This window comes from Hippocampus zosterae, chromosome 4 (genome assembly GCF_025434085.1).
Source record: "Hippocampus zosterae strain Florida chromosome 4, ASM2543408v3, whole genome shotgun sequence".
Taxonomy (NCBI): domain Eukaryota; kingdom Metazoa; phylum Chordata; class Actinopteri; order Syngnathiformes; family Syngnathidae; genus Hippocampus; species Hippocampus zosterae.
This window is the reverse complement of record NC_067454.1, coordinates 16,453,185-16,469,395: the sequence shown is the minus strand read 5'-3', so window position 1 is coordinate 16,469,395 and position 16,211 is coordinate 16,453,185. Positions and strand designations below refer to the sequence as shown.

The 16,211-nt window shown below is 42.0% G+C and overlaps 1 protein-coding gene and 1 long non-coding RNA gene across 4 annotated transcripts; one reads left to right on the top strand and one right to left on the bottom strand.

The window, feature by feature from the left end:
- Nucleotides 1-113: 113 nt before the first annotated feature.
- Nucleotides 114-7,584, bottom strand: eif4g2a (eukaryotic translation initiation factor 4, gamma 2a). 3 transcript variants are annotated; one of them, XM_052063639.1, is made up of 20 exons: nt 7,477-7,584; nt 7,284-7,340; nt 6,810-6,935; nt 6,624-6,726; nt 6,399-6,530; nt 6,259-6,325; nt 6,031-6,182; nt 5,521-5,631; nt 5,241-5,423; nt 4,994-5,147; nt 4,754-4,917; nt 4,565-4,672; nt 4,315-4,422; nt 4,122-4,226; nt 3,821-4,036; nt 3,234-3,492; nt 2,462-2,666; nt 2,176-2,384; nt 1,977-2,098; nt 114-1,122 (listed from the first exon to the last, which is right to left on the bottom strand). In XM_052063639.1, exons 7-20 carry the CDS (start codon nt 6,112-6,114, stop codon nt 1,057-1,059), a joined length of 2,094 nt encoding a protein of 697 aa, XP_051919599.1. In that variant the 5' UTR covers nt 6,115-6,182; nt 6,259-6,325; nt 6,399-6,530; nt 6,624-6,726; nt 6,810-6,935; nt 7,284-7,340; nt 7,477-7,584; the 3' UTR covers nt 114-1,056. The 3 variants fall into 3 exon arrangements, with proteins under 3 accessions (XP_051919599.1, XP_051919598.1, XP_051919600.1); XM_052063638.1 differs by having other exon boundaries at nt 4,565-4,917; XM_052063640.1 differs by lacking the exon at nt 7,284-7,340.
- A 1,150-nt stretch (nt 7,585-8,734) lies between these two features.
- On the top strand, nt 8,735-9,311 carry LOC127599621 (uncharacterized). Its single transcript, XR_007962154.1, has 2 exons — nt 8,735-8,851; nt 9,148-9,311. It is a non-coding gene; the product is annotated as an uncharacterized LOC127599621 (long non-coding RNA).
- The last annotated feature ends 6,900 nt before the right edge of the window (nt 9,312-16,211 follow it).

Sequence of the window (16,211 nt, the reverse complement as noted above, 5' to 3'; positions counted from 1 at the left end):
TATTCTGGTTTCCGCTATATATTCCTAGCACCAGTATTTATCTAATTCACTTCAATTGCAATATCACATATTAGCAGGCAACACTGCAAGCAAGCAAGCAAGCAAGAGACAAGTGACCGTGAAATGTACTTTATTCAAATTTGATCTGCAGATGCCCACTCAAACTGTTGTTTACATTACATCGACACCCGGAAGAAAGCGCAGGTGGCCACATGCAAGAAGATTAAAAAGACCACTTTAAAAACCCCGATGATATGACAAACTGGAAACTAAGCTTTGGCTGTCTCGATATGATAAAACACGTTCAAGTATAGTCAGATACAGAGGTATATTCATAAAAAGTGATAAATTAAAAAAGGCAACACACTTACTTTACAGCACATTAATGTCCACACTCCAAAATGCTTGATTTTAGTATTAAAAAAAAAAACTAAACAAAACCTAACTGCCATCAAAAGTGAATTTGCAAGCTTCAAATATAAACGTCGCCGGAAAGCAAAATAAATTCATTGCTTAGAGGAAAACAAAACAAATGGCAGCGTATTGGGACCCCCCGTCATTAATTACTTGTGCTGTGTGCCACAAACATACAAAATGGCCGCCTGGTGGAAAATTCAACACAGGAAAACAAAATGATTGGAGGAGCTTTCAGACAGCTGTCAACCACAAAAATCTGCAACTTAGGATTGGTTCCTTTATATCAAAATAAAAAAAGTGTAGGATACTATTGCAACGACTCATGGTGTGCAGCAAAGTGCATCTAAAAACAGATAAAAATGAGAGTCTCTTTACAATACATGCTCTCATTTGTAAACAGCAGCACGTGATGACTGCGACCAAATTCTGAAACCGTGTGTGTATGTTTGGCAAAACACCTCCCGTTAGGCTGAATGCAAATCAATTCCTAAATACACTCGGACAAATTACCTCTTTAAATAAACAGAATGGTAACATGCTGGCGCTGGTTTAAGTCGATTAATAACAGTGGCGTTGTTGCTGACTGAGGCCAAGTAGATAAAATAGGAATCAAATTCCAACATTGGGTTAGGAGATTTCTTAGTAATCTTCATCCTCCGACTCTTCATCTTCAGCGGTTTCCAGCCAGGTGAGCCACTGGTTCACCTGCATAGCAAATAACCAACAAATCAGACAGCATTTTCTAGAGCAGTAGCTGTCCAATCTTTTTACAATCGATTAATCTGATAAAATTAAAAATCAACATTTTTGTTTGAAAACAATTTTTCTGATGAACTGATTTTTGTTTGTTATTTCATGAAGGTGCAACACTTGATCGGCAACTAATTTGATTGTGGCAGCGAAAATTGCGATCAGAATTGATGGTCTATTAAATGTGAAGCTATACTCCTAAATCAAAAGTCTTGAATAACATTTTTATGCCCATGACGCAATTCATTCAGTTATATTTATTTCTAATTGTTTTATGTTCGACTGTAGATATTCGACAATATGTATTTTGTATAGGAAATATTGCTTCCGTTTTCAGCCAAGTTTTAGTCAAGACTCTTCGGAACAGATGCATCATAAAAACAAATGTGTTTTATTAACTCATTCAGTACCAGCCAATTCTGGACCAAGTCTGACATCTTGGGAGTAGATGTCATATTTTTCACAACAAACCTCGCTGGATAACTTGGCTGTTTTTGGGCTGCGGCCAAAGCCATGTCTAATAAAAATATTGTTTTGGGATGAGTAAGTGAAGGGAGCTAGAAGATTAAGATATCCTTTATTTGTCCCGCAATGGGGAAATTACATAGTTAGGCTGCTGCTTGCTCATCGCCTTGACTAAAGTCTCGGCACCACCATCATGTGGCAACTACAGGCAGTTACTAGCATCAAGCTAGTAGACTTTTCAGAGTCGAAATTACATGGCTCTCTTGAACATGTTGGTGTTTCATTCTTTTTTGCATGTGTTGCTGCTTCGTGTGCATGAAGTGGTGTGAGGGGAGCGAACGTACGTGAAACAAGGCTTTTCCTTTTCCCGGATACTCTTGGGTGACGTCTTCTTTCCATGTCAGGAAGGCTTCTTCTTCGATGATTTCCATGTCATAAAAGTAGGCAAAGAAGCGCAGCAGCATTCCTGGAAGCAGAGAGCGAGGTTAAGCATTTCTGACAATGTGTGTGCGTGTGTGTGTGTGTGTCTGTGCTGCTGGTCACCTTTGGGGAAGTGTTTAGCGTTACAGTGGACCTGAAGCGCGTAGAGGGCGCTGACTTGCAGGTCAACATGGTCGTGCAGGAACTTCTGCATGACGGGCTTGAAAGAGAGCAGCAGCTGCTTCTCCTCATCCAGCTGCTCTTTGCTCGGCGCTGCCAGCTGCTCTTCGTCATCATCTGGGTTGATCTCATAGGCAATGTACTGCAAGAAACTAGCAGGGACAAAAAAGGATATTGAAAGCAAGCGAGAGGAAATAAGAGTGGATGTGTGAAGGAGGGTGCTGGCTACCTGGTTGTGAGGATGTTGACGAAGCCTTTGTCAGTATGGAGTTTGGGAGAGATGTTGTCTTTAATCCACTTGTAGATTGACTGTGGAGACGGGTCCACTTTGATTTGCTTCAGGAGCTCCTTCTCCAGCTTCATCAGTGGGAACAGGAAGCTCAGGCCTTTCCCCTCCAGAATCTCCAGCATGCGGTCCTTGTTCTGGTCCATTTCTACAGACGGGACCAGTTTGACTATTATGTAGTAAAGTACATACAAGTATAATCGATTCTATGCAAAGTTGCTCAGCAGATGGTTACAGTGCATTATTATTATTATTAGCGCAGGCGCTATTGGGTAAACGTCGCCGCTTGAACGCTTAATGATCATGTAATGACGTAGTTCCTACTTGGCTCTTTGCCGGTGGAAAAACAAGCATGTTCTTCGTAAGAACTTGTTAAGCACAACTCCGGCGCCAAACGAGCACCGGTTTACTTCATAGAGCCACGCAAGCGGTTGCAAATATGGGCAAGCTTTTACCGCATCTTTGCGCTGTGCCATGCACACTAATATAGCCAGGTGCCATGTGAGAGGGCCTTTAGGTCGTCGTTGCCCAAGTCTTAAACAGTTTTATTGCCTTTCCTTTCTGCTTTGTGACTTTTGAGTATTTTACCGAGTGTACAGATGTTATTGACTGAGATTTCAGTCAAAATTTCAGTCCAGCGATTACCCAACGTTCTAGTCTATACTAAATTATAGTCTATCCCGACGCATAGAGGTGAGGGGGTGACAGCCCGTACCGGGTAGCATCTTCTGCATGTTGACTTTGCTCTTCTGAAAAACATCGGCAAGCCACTCGCGATCCTTGAGCTTGGACATCTGTTGCAAACAGAGCAGGAAGAGCGGGAAATGGGCGCCGTTCTCCAACTGGTGGGCCAAATCCGTCATGCTGATCAGGTCGGCCACGGCGGCCCGAGCCGCAAATTGAGCCAGATACGACTTCACCAGTGGGACTTCTTCCTCAATTTTGGGACACTGGTCCAGGACACCGAGAATGGCCTGTTCAGAGAGCGTTGGCAGTCAGCAGCAGTACCTCACTGTATAGTCTATACAATATTTCATTTGTAATTGGAAGAACAAACATTGTAATATTGTTTCTCTGTTCCAGTGTAAGTGAAAACAATTTTAATGCTATGCGTTAAAGCTACCATTTGTCATTACCATAGCAGCTTCGCAAATTTATGTTTGCATTAAGCTAGAAGACAATTAGACAAACTTCTCCGGTGGAATGAACATTACGGTGTAGAAGTTGCTCTTTCATTGCATGCCGTCTGTCTGCAAGCGCTGCTGCTGTGCGTGTGCTATGGCCGTAGTTGTTTACACTCACCTGCAGAAGGTTCTCACTTGTGACAAGACCCTCAGTGCAGAGCTCGTGAATCAGGGTGCTCGCAAGTTCCTTATCGTCGTCTGAACGACTGAGCGAAGTCACCACAATCTTGTTCACCATCTCAGATAAAAGGTGTTTTGGCGCCTTCATCTCCTTGACAGTGGCCACAGCCTCGCTGACATTCTTGCTGTTCATATATTCCGTAACCAGCACCTCCTAAAAACAGGACGACGGCCAAATGCGTTAGGCAAATGTAATATCCACATTGTTGTACAAGACTGTGAGAAAGAAAGAACATTACCGTCATTTTGTGCAGCTCTTCCTTGGTCGGAGGTAGCTTTTTGATGGACTTTGCAGGTTTTTCCTGAATTGGTGGTGGATTGGTTTTGAGACCAAGCTGTGGGGACTACAAAAAGAAAAACATTGCACTATTCAGGTTTTGGAAAGACGTGTTTTTTTTCTGGTTTGTTTTTAACCGACATGCAAATATTTACCTGTCCCATTAAGGAACCTTGGGCACTTGGTGGCATCATTGTCATCTGTGGCTGCAGCTTTGGCACTTTTTTGTTTAGGATGAATGACTGCGCTGGCCTCAGGCTGATCTACAGGCGTAAAAACGAGAGTTAAAACTATCACCGGCAATATGCAACCAGGCCAAGCCACAGTCAAGTGCTTAGACAAGATTAAATGTAAAGGTAGAACGTGGCAACAGTCTTCCCACCATCTTAAGAAAAGTCCAAGTACCTCATCAACATTGAGCTTCCCTTTCTTACTAAAGCGTGGGCCCATATCTTTAGACTGCATCTGAACCGAGCCATTTTGTTTATGGCTGAAAACCGGCGAACTCTGACCCTGGGGAGAAAAATGTTGAATGTTGGTTCGGTCCAGAATCAACAGGATGTAAGCAAGAGGACAACCCACTGCAGCAATCACCTGCATTGGCTTGATGAAAGGCTTGCTCCCTGGATCAAACTGGGGCTGATGCGAACTGCTGTTAATCCCACTATGGCCATTGAAAATTGGGTTGGAGCGGTGGCGGCCCAAAGTTGGTGAGTAGTGGTCCTGAATAACTCCGGGACCCGTTCCGATACCAATCCCTGCACAATTTATGAGGAGAAACAAACATTGCAATGGTGCTGTGTGTGGCATGAGGACAAGTGTACTGTGGCATACCGGGCATTTGTCCAAACATATCAGCCAATCCCCCAAGCGCTTCTTTGTCAAATCTGACCCTGGTCTGCAGGAAAGCGTTGTCCAGGAAGGTATGATCCATGAAAAAGTCCGATCTGGTGCAGTCAGACTGTGGTGGAATGAACACACCCAAGTCCTGCAAGGCATATTAGGTAAGCATCAGTCCAAAATGACAGCTGACGAGTAAAATCGCTGATAATCGCGCGACGGTGTGAAAATTCAAATGAACCTTTACGGCATCCTGCCGAACTTGACTGATGGTCTTTGGTCCGTTGTCAAAATACGCTTTACGAGGCACCCAGTTGTTCTCCCGCAGCTCTGCTGTATTCTGCAACAGGAAGCGAATCCTTGCAGGTAATTCCTTGTTGTTGGTCAAGGCCTGCATGCGGTCAAAGTACTGATTCATCAGGGACTGAGAGAGAAAAGAAAAAAAAAAGAGTGGCTTGTTATATAAACCAAGAGCATTCAAAAGGACTGCTTTGTCATGAGAACGTTCCCTAAAAACATACCCGAGCCTTCTCATGATCAAGCTTGGGTCCCACCGTCTTCATTATCTGACAGAGGCATTCCAGGTCTTCCCCCATATCCTTAAGTTGGACTCTCTTCTTCTTTTCCAGCAGCTTCAGGCAAAAAGGCATGTTAGGACATTTCTCGTGCTGGATGCCAATTTGTTTGACTATTGACTACGCCCTTGACTTCATATTTTATTCTGTGAGCATACCCCGAAAATGCTTGTCCCAAATCATCTATGCCCTTTTAAGTGAATCGCAATTTCAACACAATTGCTTAATTTGTTTCAACGCAAGTTTAAAAAAAAAAAAAAAAAAAGATTGTACTGTACATTAGTGTACAGGCTCTAGACCAGTGGTTTTTAATCTTGTTAGAGGCACCAAACCCAACCAGTTCATATGCACAGTCAACCAAACCTTTCATTAGTGAAAAATATAATTAAACAGACAAACCAAATTTTGAATCACTAAGTCAAAGTACCTCTGCATAATGCCTAAATGGAACCTTACTGTTTTGATGCACTTATGGAGGATGGATTCATGGATAAGGTGGAGTTTCCCAAGTTCTCCAATGAATTTGATGTTGCCAAGCATTTTGATCTTTGCAATAGCACGCTGTTCCTCCTCTTCCGAGGTGAGAGGGCAATCTTGTTTGTCAAAGACTACAGAGGGAGAAGAAAAACAAATGACATCCTGACAAATAAAACGCGCAGTATAAAAGAACCATTTGCTGCACACCGTCGACATTTCTGGCACGATTTTCAAACTCATCTTGAAGCTTGGATATAAGAAGCCTCCTGAAGGTCTGCAACAAAGGGAAAAAAATCTGAATATCGAAAAAGGCTCACGCTTTTTCTTCTAGATATGTTCACATTTACTGTATTCTGCTTTTTTGTTGCGGGATTTTCTGTTGCTGGATCTTCAAAGTTTGGTGCGTCTTCTGCCAGGCGTAGACATAGCTGAGCATATAATTGACTGTACTTGGGCTCCTCAAGGGCTTTGTCAACAATCTAAAAAGAACAAACACCACTCACATCGAAGTTCATGATTGAGTCCCTTGATGGGCTACACAAACGGCTATAAGAATTGTAGACAACACTGACCAACAAGATGATTCCTTTAAGGACAAGCTTGGAATCCACACCCACATTGAGGAGCTCCAGGCACAGTTTGTCAAATTTCTCAGGTGTCAGCTTATTAAGTATGCTAAAAAGCAGAGGCAAACAAAAAGCCAGCAGTTGAACACAAAGCGAAGGCAACAATCACAAGAATTTCGAGCCACAACTCACCCTCTCACTTTTCGGAAGATTGCATCGTGCTGCCCTTTCTCAGCAGAGAAGCTGGCCTCTCGGCTAGTGCTTCGAGAAGGTATCCATCTCTGAGCGGCAGAACCTGGGGGCTTCCCCAGGAACTCGCTGTGATGGACGGCAAAAAAAAAAAAAGAAAACCTGATAATACAGTAAAAAGTATAGCATAGCATAACCGTGTGTCAATTAAATAAAACCATGCACTTTGATTGCTGCTTTTTGTCCATTACAGTGTAAACTAATGGTAGCTAGTGCATGAGTTATGTGCATAAATCTTCATTGGCAAATAAGCTGGCAGCGACAAAAAATGTGCCAAAAGTGGAGCAATAAAATGTCAGTTGAGAATCTGCCCCCCCCTTGATCTGTGTTCATAAAGATACTACTTTTAGGCCAGCAGAAAGTTGATAAACATGCAATTGACTGATGTTAAACATTAAAAATAGAAATAAAAATCACCTTTTGCTTTCAGCCTTGGGAAAGTGCTGAGGTGCACCCCCACCTCCTCCCCCTACTCTGTGATGCAACAGAAAAAAAAAGTGTGTTGAAATGAGAATGGGTGTTATGTGTATGCTAGTTCCTGTTTGTGTGCGTCATGTTTTGGGAAAGATCAGTGCAAGCAGTAAGCGACGGGTCCGAAGATAATCGATACCTGAAATGAGAAGGAACCCCTGGTGCAACAACACTCTCCACTTTGGCGGCTTGACTACAAATATTTGGAAAAGAATTGTGTTCTGGGAAGGAACAAGGGAAAAGCAACCTACAAGCAGAGAGGAGAATAACCCTGTTAAAAAAATCATTAAAAAAAATCACATTCAAATGTCAACAATTGAAGATCTTTAAAGTGTGCTATGGATAAATGCGAACGGATTTATTTGGCATCCTTAAGGTCCATGTACTCGTGTACGCTTTGTCATCACTGGCAGAACAACTACGTGTAACTAGTGACAATCTCTACTTGTTTACGGCTGTTGATTCACTAGTGCAAGAGGAGAAAAACAAGACATGCTCCTCACATTATAGTGCATAAGAATGCAAAACACATTTTTATCTAATCAATGGAAATATCTGTACAACAGCTGATTCTGCAAATGTTCAACAACTACTTGAGATATCAGAATAATTGCAGCCCCAGGCCTTGACAGTGCGCCCAATTTGCTTGGAAATTATCTCTTTCTTCCTCCCAGCGCGTGCTGCTAAAAATCTCATCAGGTTGCACAGTGTGAGTGCATGTTTTAATGCTGCTACTGGTACATACAGCGAGGGCGTTCCATCTGTCAGACTGCACACTGAAGACGCAATGCGTGTCAGGTGAAAACCTTCCTGTATAAATAAAATAAATGAATATCGAAGTCCGGCTGCGTTTGCCATGATAACGGCCATCAAACTTAACGAGGTCTATTTGCTTTCATTAAGGAAGGCTTTCCAGTCATCTACGACCTCTTTGGCATTTGGGCAGGAGATTGTGCAAGCTTCTCGGTTTTCAGTGGTACATGTGGAATTATAAATACTGTGCTGCTACTGTTGTAAAACACGTGTGTGTGTGTGTGTGTTTGTTTGTATATGGACGGTTGGATCTTGAACCATTAACTCATATTAAGCAATCGCTAACATGCTAATATGAACGGATTATGACAATGATGGGTCTGCCAAAAAGATAAAGTAGTCCTGAGATGCTAATACATGCACCACATGAGAGTATTAGTTCACAACACTTGCATCAACATTGAATGATGGTTCATGTAATCATCAACAATGCTGTTTTGGGGTAGCTTCTGACGCAAACGCATTTACAATTACACTGTATTACAATGTAGACAAAGACTTAATTGTTTATGTTCAAAATGAGCATGACACTTCAAATGCCACCACTTCAGTTAAAAACATACAGTTGTAATGGTGCAAACGGAGCACTATTCATGAGAAGCAGAATGTGGGCAGTAGAAGAGGACTAGGCCACATGCTTAAATCAGCAATTGTTCTTTGGGATGTTCTTTGTTATGGAGGATTTGACAGGTGTTTGAAGTGTTTTTAAGGCAATTCTACAAAGATGCCGACCACTTGTTACATTGTCAAACAACCCAGCATAACTCATGTTGTGGTGACCCAAAAAGAACCGGCACTGTTCCTGTATATTAATTTTATAAGTTTACATGACGATTTCATATTTGGCATCAGTATGCATATATTTAAAATATAATGGCCTTTATATTGTTCAAGCCAATCCTTATGGAAGGGTCAATGTCGATCGATCAATTTAAGTAGATAAAACAAAATACCGGTACTGAATATTCAATATGAAAAAAATGAGTTGATTTCATAGTATTTATTAAATTTGCAGGGTATGAGTCAAGTGATGAAAGAAAAAAAAGTCAGATTCATCCATTATGAAAACAATCCTTATTAGCAGTTGTAGAATGTAACTGACATACCGTATACCTGGAAGTGACACGTTTCTGAACCTGAAGGGGTCTCAGTCGTTTATATCAAACTCCTAAATCTTCACATTAATCCAAGGAGCTCTCAATTTCAAAAAGGTTGGCAAGTACACTTGTGTTAAACCGCTTAATTTTTTTGGGGGGGTGGGGGTTTAACATTAAATAAGACCAAACGAACAGCAACAATATGGTTAATAAAGTGGCGTCATCCTAAAGAAATACCTTTCCATACTCACGACTCAAGTGGAACCCCACACCCCCCTTGTAAAGTGTCGTTCCATACTAATGTACTTTAGTTGTTCTACTAAATTGAGGACAAAAAGTGTACTAGGACACGAGCTTTCATTCCAATGGAGAGCAAGGATAATAGAATTGTAATTCATGCTCAAACGGCTTTCCAGAGTTCCAAGTGCATTCTCGTTTGAGCTGAACGTCTGCTTGATGAAAAGGACACTTGAGCACATGACCGGTCCACGTGCCGGTGGAGAGACATTCTTCAGTGGTGTACACAGGCGCTGCTAACCTGGCACGAGGCACTAGCCTAGCAAAACATCGACGTCTCAATTCGCTTTAATGTCTAGGTCAGAGAAGCGTCCGATACACCTCTTTAGATGGAAAATTACCAGTGATAACGTCAATTAACAATCCCTGTCACAGAACAATCACCAGACTGACAGAGCATTAGAACCACGTCTACAATTCAACCGAATACATTTATACAGACGTAAAATTATTCGGATTCTCAAATAATTTCTGATGGTAATCCTGCTCTGTATTAATGGTTGCGATTTAGCATCAACGTCAGATTTGGATGATTAATAATGATTTTAAAAAGGGCGTTTAAGGGCTATTTAAATGTTAATTGTAGACACCGTGATAGTTACTGTTCTCGTAAGAGTATTACGAGTCCAGATTTAAATAATAATACAGGGTGAAAGCAGGAAAAATAGACCAGGAGCTGTTTTTCCCTCAAGTCTTTGTTTAGAAACCGGATGTTAGCACACAGCAACAAAATGGTGAATATCTTCTCGAGGCGGCCGTTAAGACGACAGCATCGGGCCGTAACTAATTGCTATCAATAGTTTCTTTGATCTTTCACGTCAGATAATGTCAAAAACAATCCAATCCACTGAAAGCCACAAACTAGGTCAATTAGCTAACATTGGTGAAGCCGTGAAATACCGAAAGCGCTTACCTTTTACAAAAAGAACGTCAGCTTAACTGTTCTCTTTTCGACAAGTGTTCGGAAATCTAAGCGATGAATAAGGGGAAATGGATGACAATCTGTCGTAATTATCACCAGAAAGCTTCGGTGTCCAATAAATAAGAGAGGACGGCCTAGTCGTACAGGCTCGCTGCTGCTGTGAAGAAAGGCTGCTGACTGGCTGTGTGCGTCACGAGGGAGGCAGTCGCTTTTTGAACAAGGGATGTTTGAGGGCGTCATCAGCCTGCCCCGGTGACGTCACGTACTGAAAACTCACCCAGCGTTTCGCAATTCACTGCATTTCCCGAACTGATTTGATGGCAAACCCTTTACCGCTTAAACGACTTGAGGATACCTTGATTAAAAAAAGAGTCAGAAACAAACGGTAGCTAGCAATGTCAAGTGGATCCAACATTTAAAAGCTAAAGTCAAGTCAAGTCAACAGTATTTTTGGAGCACTTTCAAACAGCCATCGCTGCATACAAAGTGCTGTACATGGAGCAATTTAACATGTACAATAAACAGTAAGACAAATCGGTAATAAAGGCGGTAGAAATCACCAAACAGTAAAACCAAGAACAAAACTAAGTCGAATGCCAAAGAATACAAGTGAGTTTTGAGGAGGGTTTTGAAGATGGGCAGCGAGGAGGCTTGCCGAATGTTCAGTGGGAGGTCATTCCAGAGAGAGGGACCAGCAACAGAAAAGGCTCGATCCCCTCTGAGCCTCAGTTTAGTCCTTGGTACTTCTAACAAAGACTGGTCCACAGACCTGAGGCGCCGGGCAGGTGTGTAGGGGCGGATGAGCTCAGAGAGGTAAGGTGCCGCGAGATTATTCAGAGATTTGAAAACAATAAAATGAAAACACACTAAAATGAATGGGGAGGCAGTGAAGGGATGCCAGAGTAGGAGTTATGTGCTCCCTCTTACGAGTACCAGTCAAGAGGCGAGCAGCGGCATTCTGGACCAGTTGAAGGCGCTTAATGGAGGACTGGCTGACTCCAAAGTAAAGGGCATTGCAGTAATCGAGCAATTAATAATAAGTAAAGGTTTGACTATTGTAGATACTGTACAACATTCTGGCTAGTTGTCACTAAATATAATTTGAAAAGTTATTATAGTGATAACTGGTACTACTACTACAACTGTTATTACGATTATTATTATTAATTGGTGTCGCTGATGGAGTAGTGGTACCCTCGCCTGACCCGTATGCAGGCAGCGTCTGATCGGTTCCCAGTCAGTGACACTGTAAATGTGGCCGTGAATGGTCATTTGTCTCTATATGTGCCCTTTGACTGACTGGCGACTAGGGTGCAGTCAGCTGGGATAGGCTCCCGCAACTCTCCGCGACCCTCTTCGGGATAAGCAGTGTTTGGATTATTAATTGGGTGGCAACCAGTTCAGGGTGTAACCCGGCTGCCGCCGGCGATAGGCCCCGGCACACTCAACACACGAGTGAGGATAATTGCTTAGGAAAATGGAAATTATTATTATTAGTAGCAGTAGTAGTAGGAGGAGGAAGAGTAGCAATGAAAATGTCAGCATTCTGATATGGTTTGACGACGAACCAAATACAGTGTGGATCCCACAAACGCAGACTCAAGCAAACTATGATACAAAAAGGTTTATTGACAGAAAAACTACGGACCAACAAAGTGTAAACAAATCGCTGGCAACAAAGAACCAGGAAAATTCAATATGAACAAAAGGTGCTTGCAAAAGGCAAAGTATACTTGAATTCCAAAAATACACAAAACAAAATGTCAAAATTCCAAATACAAAAAACTTAAATCAGATGAGGTTAACGAGAAAACCAAAATGCATACAAAACAAGAATCTATCGAAACGGGAGTGACTATGAACATGAACGTGACATCTAGAAAATATCTCTTGGGCATAACAGCAAGCAAAAATCTCCTTGACTGTATACTATACACAATTCTAGGAGGAGGTGAAGGTGTAGGCCTCCACTGCCTTGATCAATGAAACGTGGAATACAGGAAGAATCTTGTGAGTGGGTGGCAGGCAGAGCTTGACAGGGCCCGAAAAATCTGGGTCACAGCTTGCGTGAATTCCCGCTAAATTTAGATCCTGAGTGGAAGGCCATACCTTCTGTCCCGGCGATGACGATCAACAATCTACTGATTATGTTTGGCAGTGTGTGACAGGGCTGCTCTGCCCCCACCCCCACCCCCCCCACCCCCAGACATGATGGGCCCACCTTAGGTGGTCCTGAATCAAGGGACTGTCGAATTGCCCTTCCTGAGATGGAAACAGGTGGTTGATAACATAAGTAGCTATAAATGTGACCGACCTGTGGCAGGCGAGGCAAGGGTTTTGTGGGCGTATTCGACCCATTGCAGATGGTTGGCCTGTGCTGCAGGACTGTGAAGACAGACACAGTGGAGGGCAGTTTCTAGGTCCTGGTTTGCTCTTTCGCTTTGACCTTTTGTATGGGAAGGATACTCCGAAGATGATGCTCTGAAGGAGGTCCATGATGCACTGGCCCGGCAAAAGGGCTTCAGATTTGGCCTCATCTATCATAGGATCGTGGATATGGGAGAGAGCCTCAGGCTATTGATTATTGTGATCCCTTGCAAAAGGTGACCATGAAATTGAAATGGGTGAATAACAGCGCTCATTGTGTCTGTCTGAATTTCAACCGTTTGCTGAGTGGATGTATGCCAGGTTCTTGTGGTCTGTGAATACAATGAATGGCTCCTTGGCTTCCTCAAGCCAGTGACGCCGTTCACGGTCATCCCACATTATAATTTACTTCAGTGGTGGTACAGAATGTCTTCTGGAGAGAAAAAAAAACAGTCAGCAGTTAAACTCGGACCTTGTGGACTTGGGCTTGACTTGGACTCACACCTTTGTGGTTCCAGAGGGGGGATCCCGGTGACCCATCTCCCAACAAGGGGAATCGTAATCCAATATTTTCACCAGTAATGGGACATCGTGAATTTGTTGGGAGTGTAGAAGTGATCATTTGAAAATGTAAACTTTTGCAGAGATTTATCGAAATAAAGAAATCTGAAAGCAAGACCCAAATCTAAAGCTCAATTGTGGTTGACTTTATCTGTCTCTGTTGACAACTTGCTTTTTTTGATTATTAATTTTTTTTGACATTATGTTGCTATACTGTACGCAGCAATTGTAACTTGGGAGTACAAACTACAAATACTAGTTTTAAAATGTAGTTTTCAAAAGTAAAAATATGTAAAATAAACACTTGCTTTCATCAAAGCATAATAATTTTTCCAACATGTTTGGGAGATTTAGTTATGGCTCAATAAAACCAAGGTTGAACTTTTTGGCCGCAATTCTAGAGGTATTTTTGGCAAGCAGAAAAATTATCATGCTTTGAAGCCATTCTTCTTCAAGCTGGAACTGGGGGCCTTACTCAAGGTAAATGGAATGAACAGTTTCAAAGAGTAGGTCATGATCACCATAACACAGTCAGGCTTCTGCTAGAAAACAGGTGTGAGGAAAACCATACGAGAACAACTGAATGGATCATTCAGAGGCACTTTAAATGGTGGCAAAACCCAGGGACTTTCCCCACTTCTAACATTCAATATGATAGAACACTGAAAAGCTGGGCCTGACCTAAGTCACTTATCCGTGAACAAAATTTACAGTTATCTACTCTTATCGTCCCATTTCAGGCGCAGGTTCGGTTGGATCTGCAGCTTGAATCAAGAGCATAAATGATGTCCTCTGAGTGACCTCTGCATGGTGTACTTTGAATACCATCTTCTTTTCTTTCCTGTAGCTAGGTTAGTCATTGAAATCACAAAGACACACAAATACTTGACATAAAGCAGTACTCGTAGGCTTCTTTCCGAGTTCAGTACAGTATATTCTTTTTTTAATATTACGCTGCTCAAATTTGTATGTTTTCAGTGCACCACCAGGTGTCACTCTCTACCCGTTCACTCATTCTGCAGGAGCGGACGTCAAACCAGCAATGAAAACAAGACACCTCCCGTGTGTACTGTCAAATACTGTACCAACATTTTTTTTTTAAAACGAACCATTTATTTTACATATTTATGTTTTTCAGAAAACAGATAGTAAACCATCTTATAATTTCATAGGTCCATGTCAAACTCAATGGTCCACTTCATGATGTCTTTTAAAGTACAGTATATGTAGTATTTGCTGTTAGATGCAACCCTGTTACAGATACTCAGTCACAGCAAAACATGCAGTATTAAAAAATATTACTGTTACAAGGGTGCAAAGAGTTTTTGGTTGAGATGACATGGTCGTCTATGGCAGTAGACTGGTGAGCGTGTCCATCCTCGGTGCAGAAGTGCAGGGTTTGATTCCGTGGGATTTCTCCGGGTATTCCGGTTTCCTCCCAATTTCCGAAAAACATGTGTGACAGGTTAATGGGACACTGTAAACCCTCCCTCAGTGTGACTGTAAGTGCGAATGGTTCATCTGTGTGCCCTGTGATTGTCATGCCTAGTGCCTGAAGACAGCTGGGACAGGCTCCAGCACGCCTGCGACCCTCTTGAGGATAAATGGATTATATTTTAATCCACTTTTTTAATCATTACAAAATGGATGCATGGATGCTAGCAGAGGCTGTGTTAGCTGCTATAACTAGCCCAAAACAAAAATGTGTCAGTTGACACATACCTACAAATAGAGAGTACTTATGGTCAGAGCAATTAGTTTGATGCTGTCATTCCTGCAGTCTCTTTTTTTTCTTTTCTCCTTGATGGCTATAGAGCTTTTAGTAACAGGACCGTGTATGTTGAAAAAACAAATTCAGAGCATTGCCATTTAACCTACATGTCTATGATAAAACAAACATGCATGAACAATTACAATGAAGATATAGGCTATTAACAACAACAACAAAAGTCACACAAAAAAGTTTATTCCATATATATTTTGTCAGTTTTACTTGATCTGTAGGTTGGTCATCAATCAGAAGTGTCAATAAAAAAATACATTGGTGCGGCAGAAATTGAAATTAAATGAGAGAAGATGCTTTTTTTATGCTGAATGGAACTCTTGGGGACGACTGGGCCTGTTTTCAGTTAATGTTTTAAATGGGCCATTTTTGATATTTTTGGACAGTGGGGTATATATTCAAGATGGTTAATCTTGACTATCTAGACAGTAAAAGTCAGAATAAGGTTACTGGTTGAATGAAGAGGGAGATTGACAAAGCATCTGCAGTAATGCGACTCTCTATCAGTCTGTCTTGGTGGAAAGGAGCCGAGCTGAAAGCGGAAGCTTTTTTGGTTGATCTATATTCCTACCCACACCAATGGTCACGAGCTGTGAGAATGGGATCGAAAAATAAAATCGTTGAAACAAGCAGCCAAAATCAGTTTCCTCCGCAGGTTGTAAAGCCTATCTTTTAGAGATAGGGTGAAAAGCTTAGACATCCTTAGAGTACAGCCGCTGCTCCTCCACATTGCCAGATGTTGGGGCTCAGGCATCTAGTTAGGTAGGATGTCTCCTGGATGCATTCTTGGTGAAGTATTCTGAATATGTCCTATGGGGAGGAAGTTCTAGGGATGCACCAGGACATGCCAGAAATGTCTCCTGGCTGGCATTCTGTCCAAATGTAAAATACCTCAACTTGGCAGGCTTTCAGCCTGTGGCTAAGTGTGGCCATTTTCTCTTGTGGGTGTTCTAAAACTAGACTGACCTAAAATCTAAAAGTATGCATTTTTGCTATATACTTGCAGTTGTGCAGCAGTGAAATTGTTTCCAAGA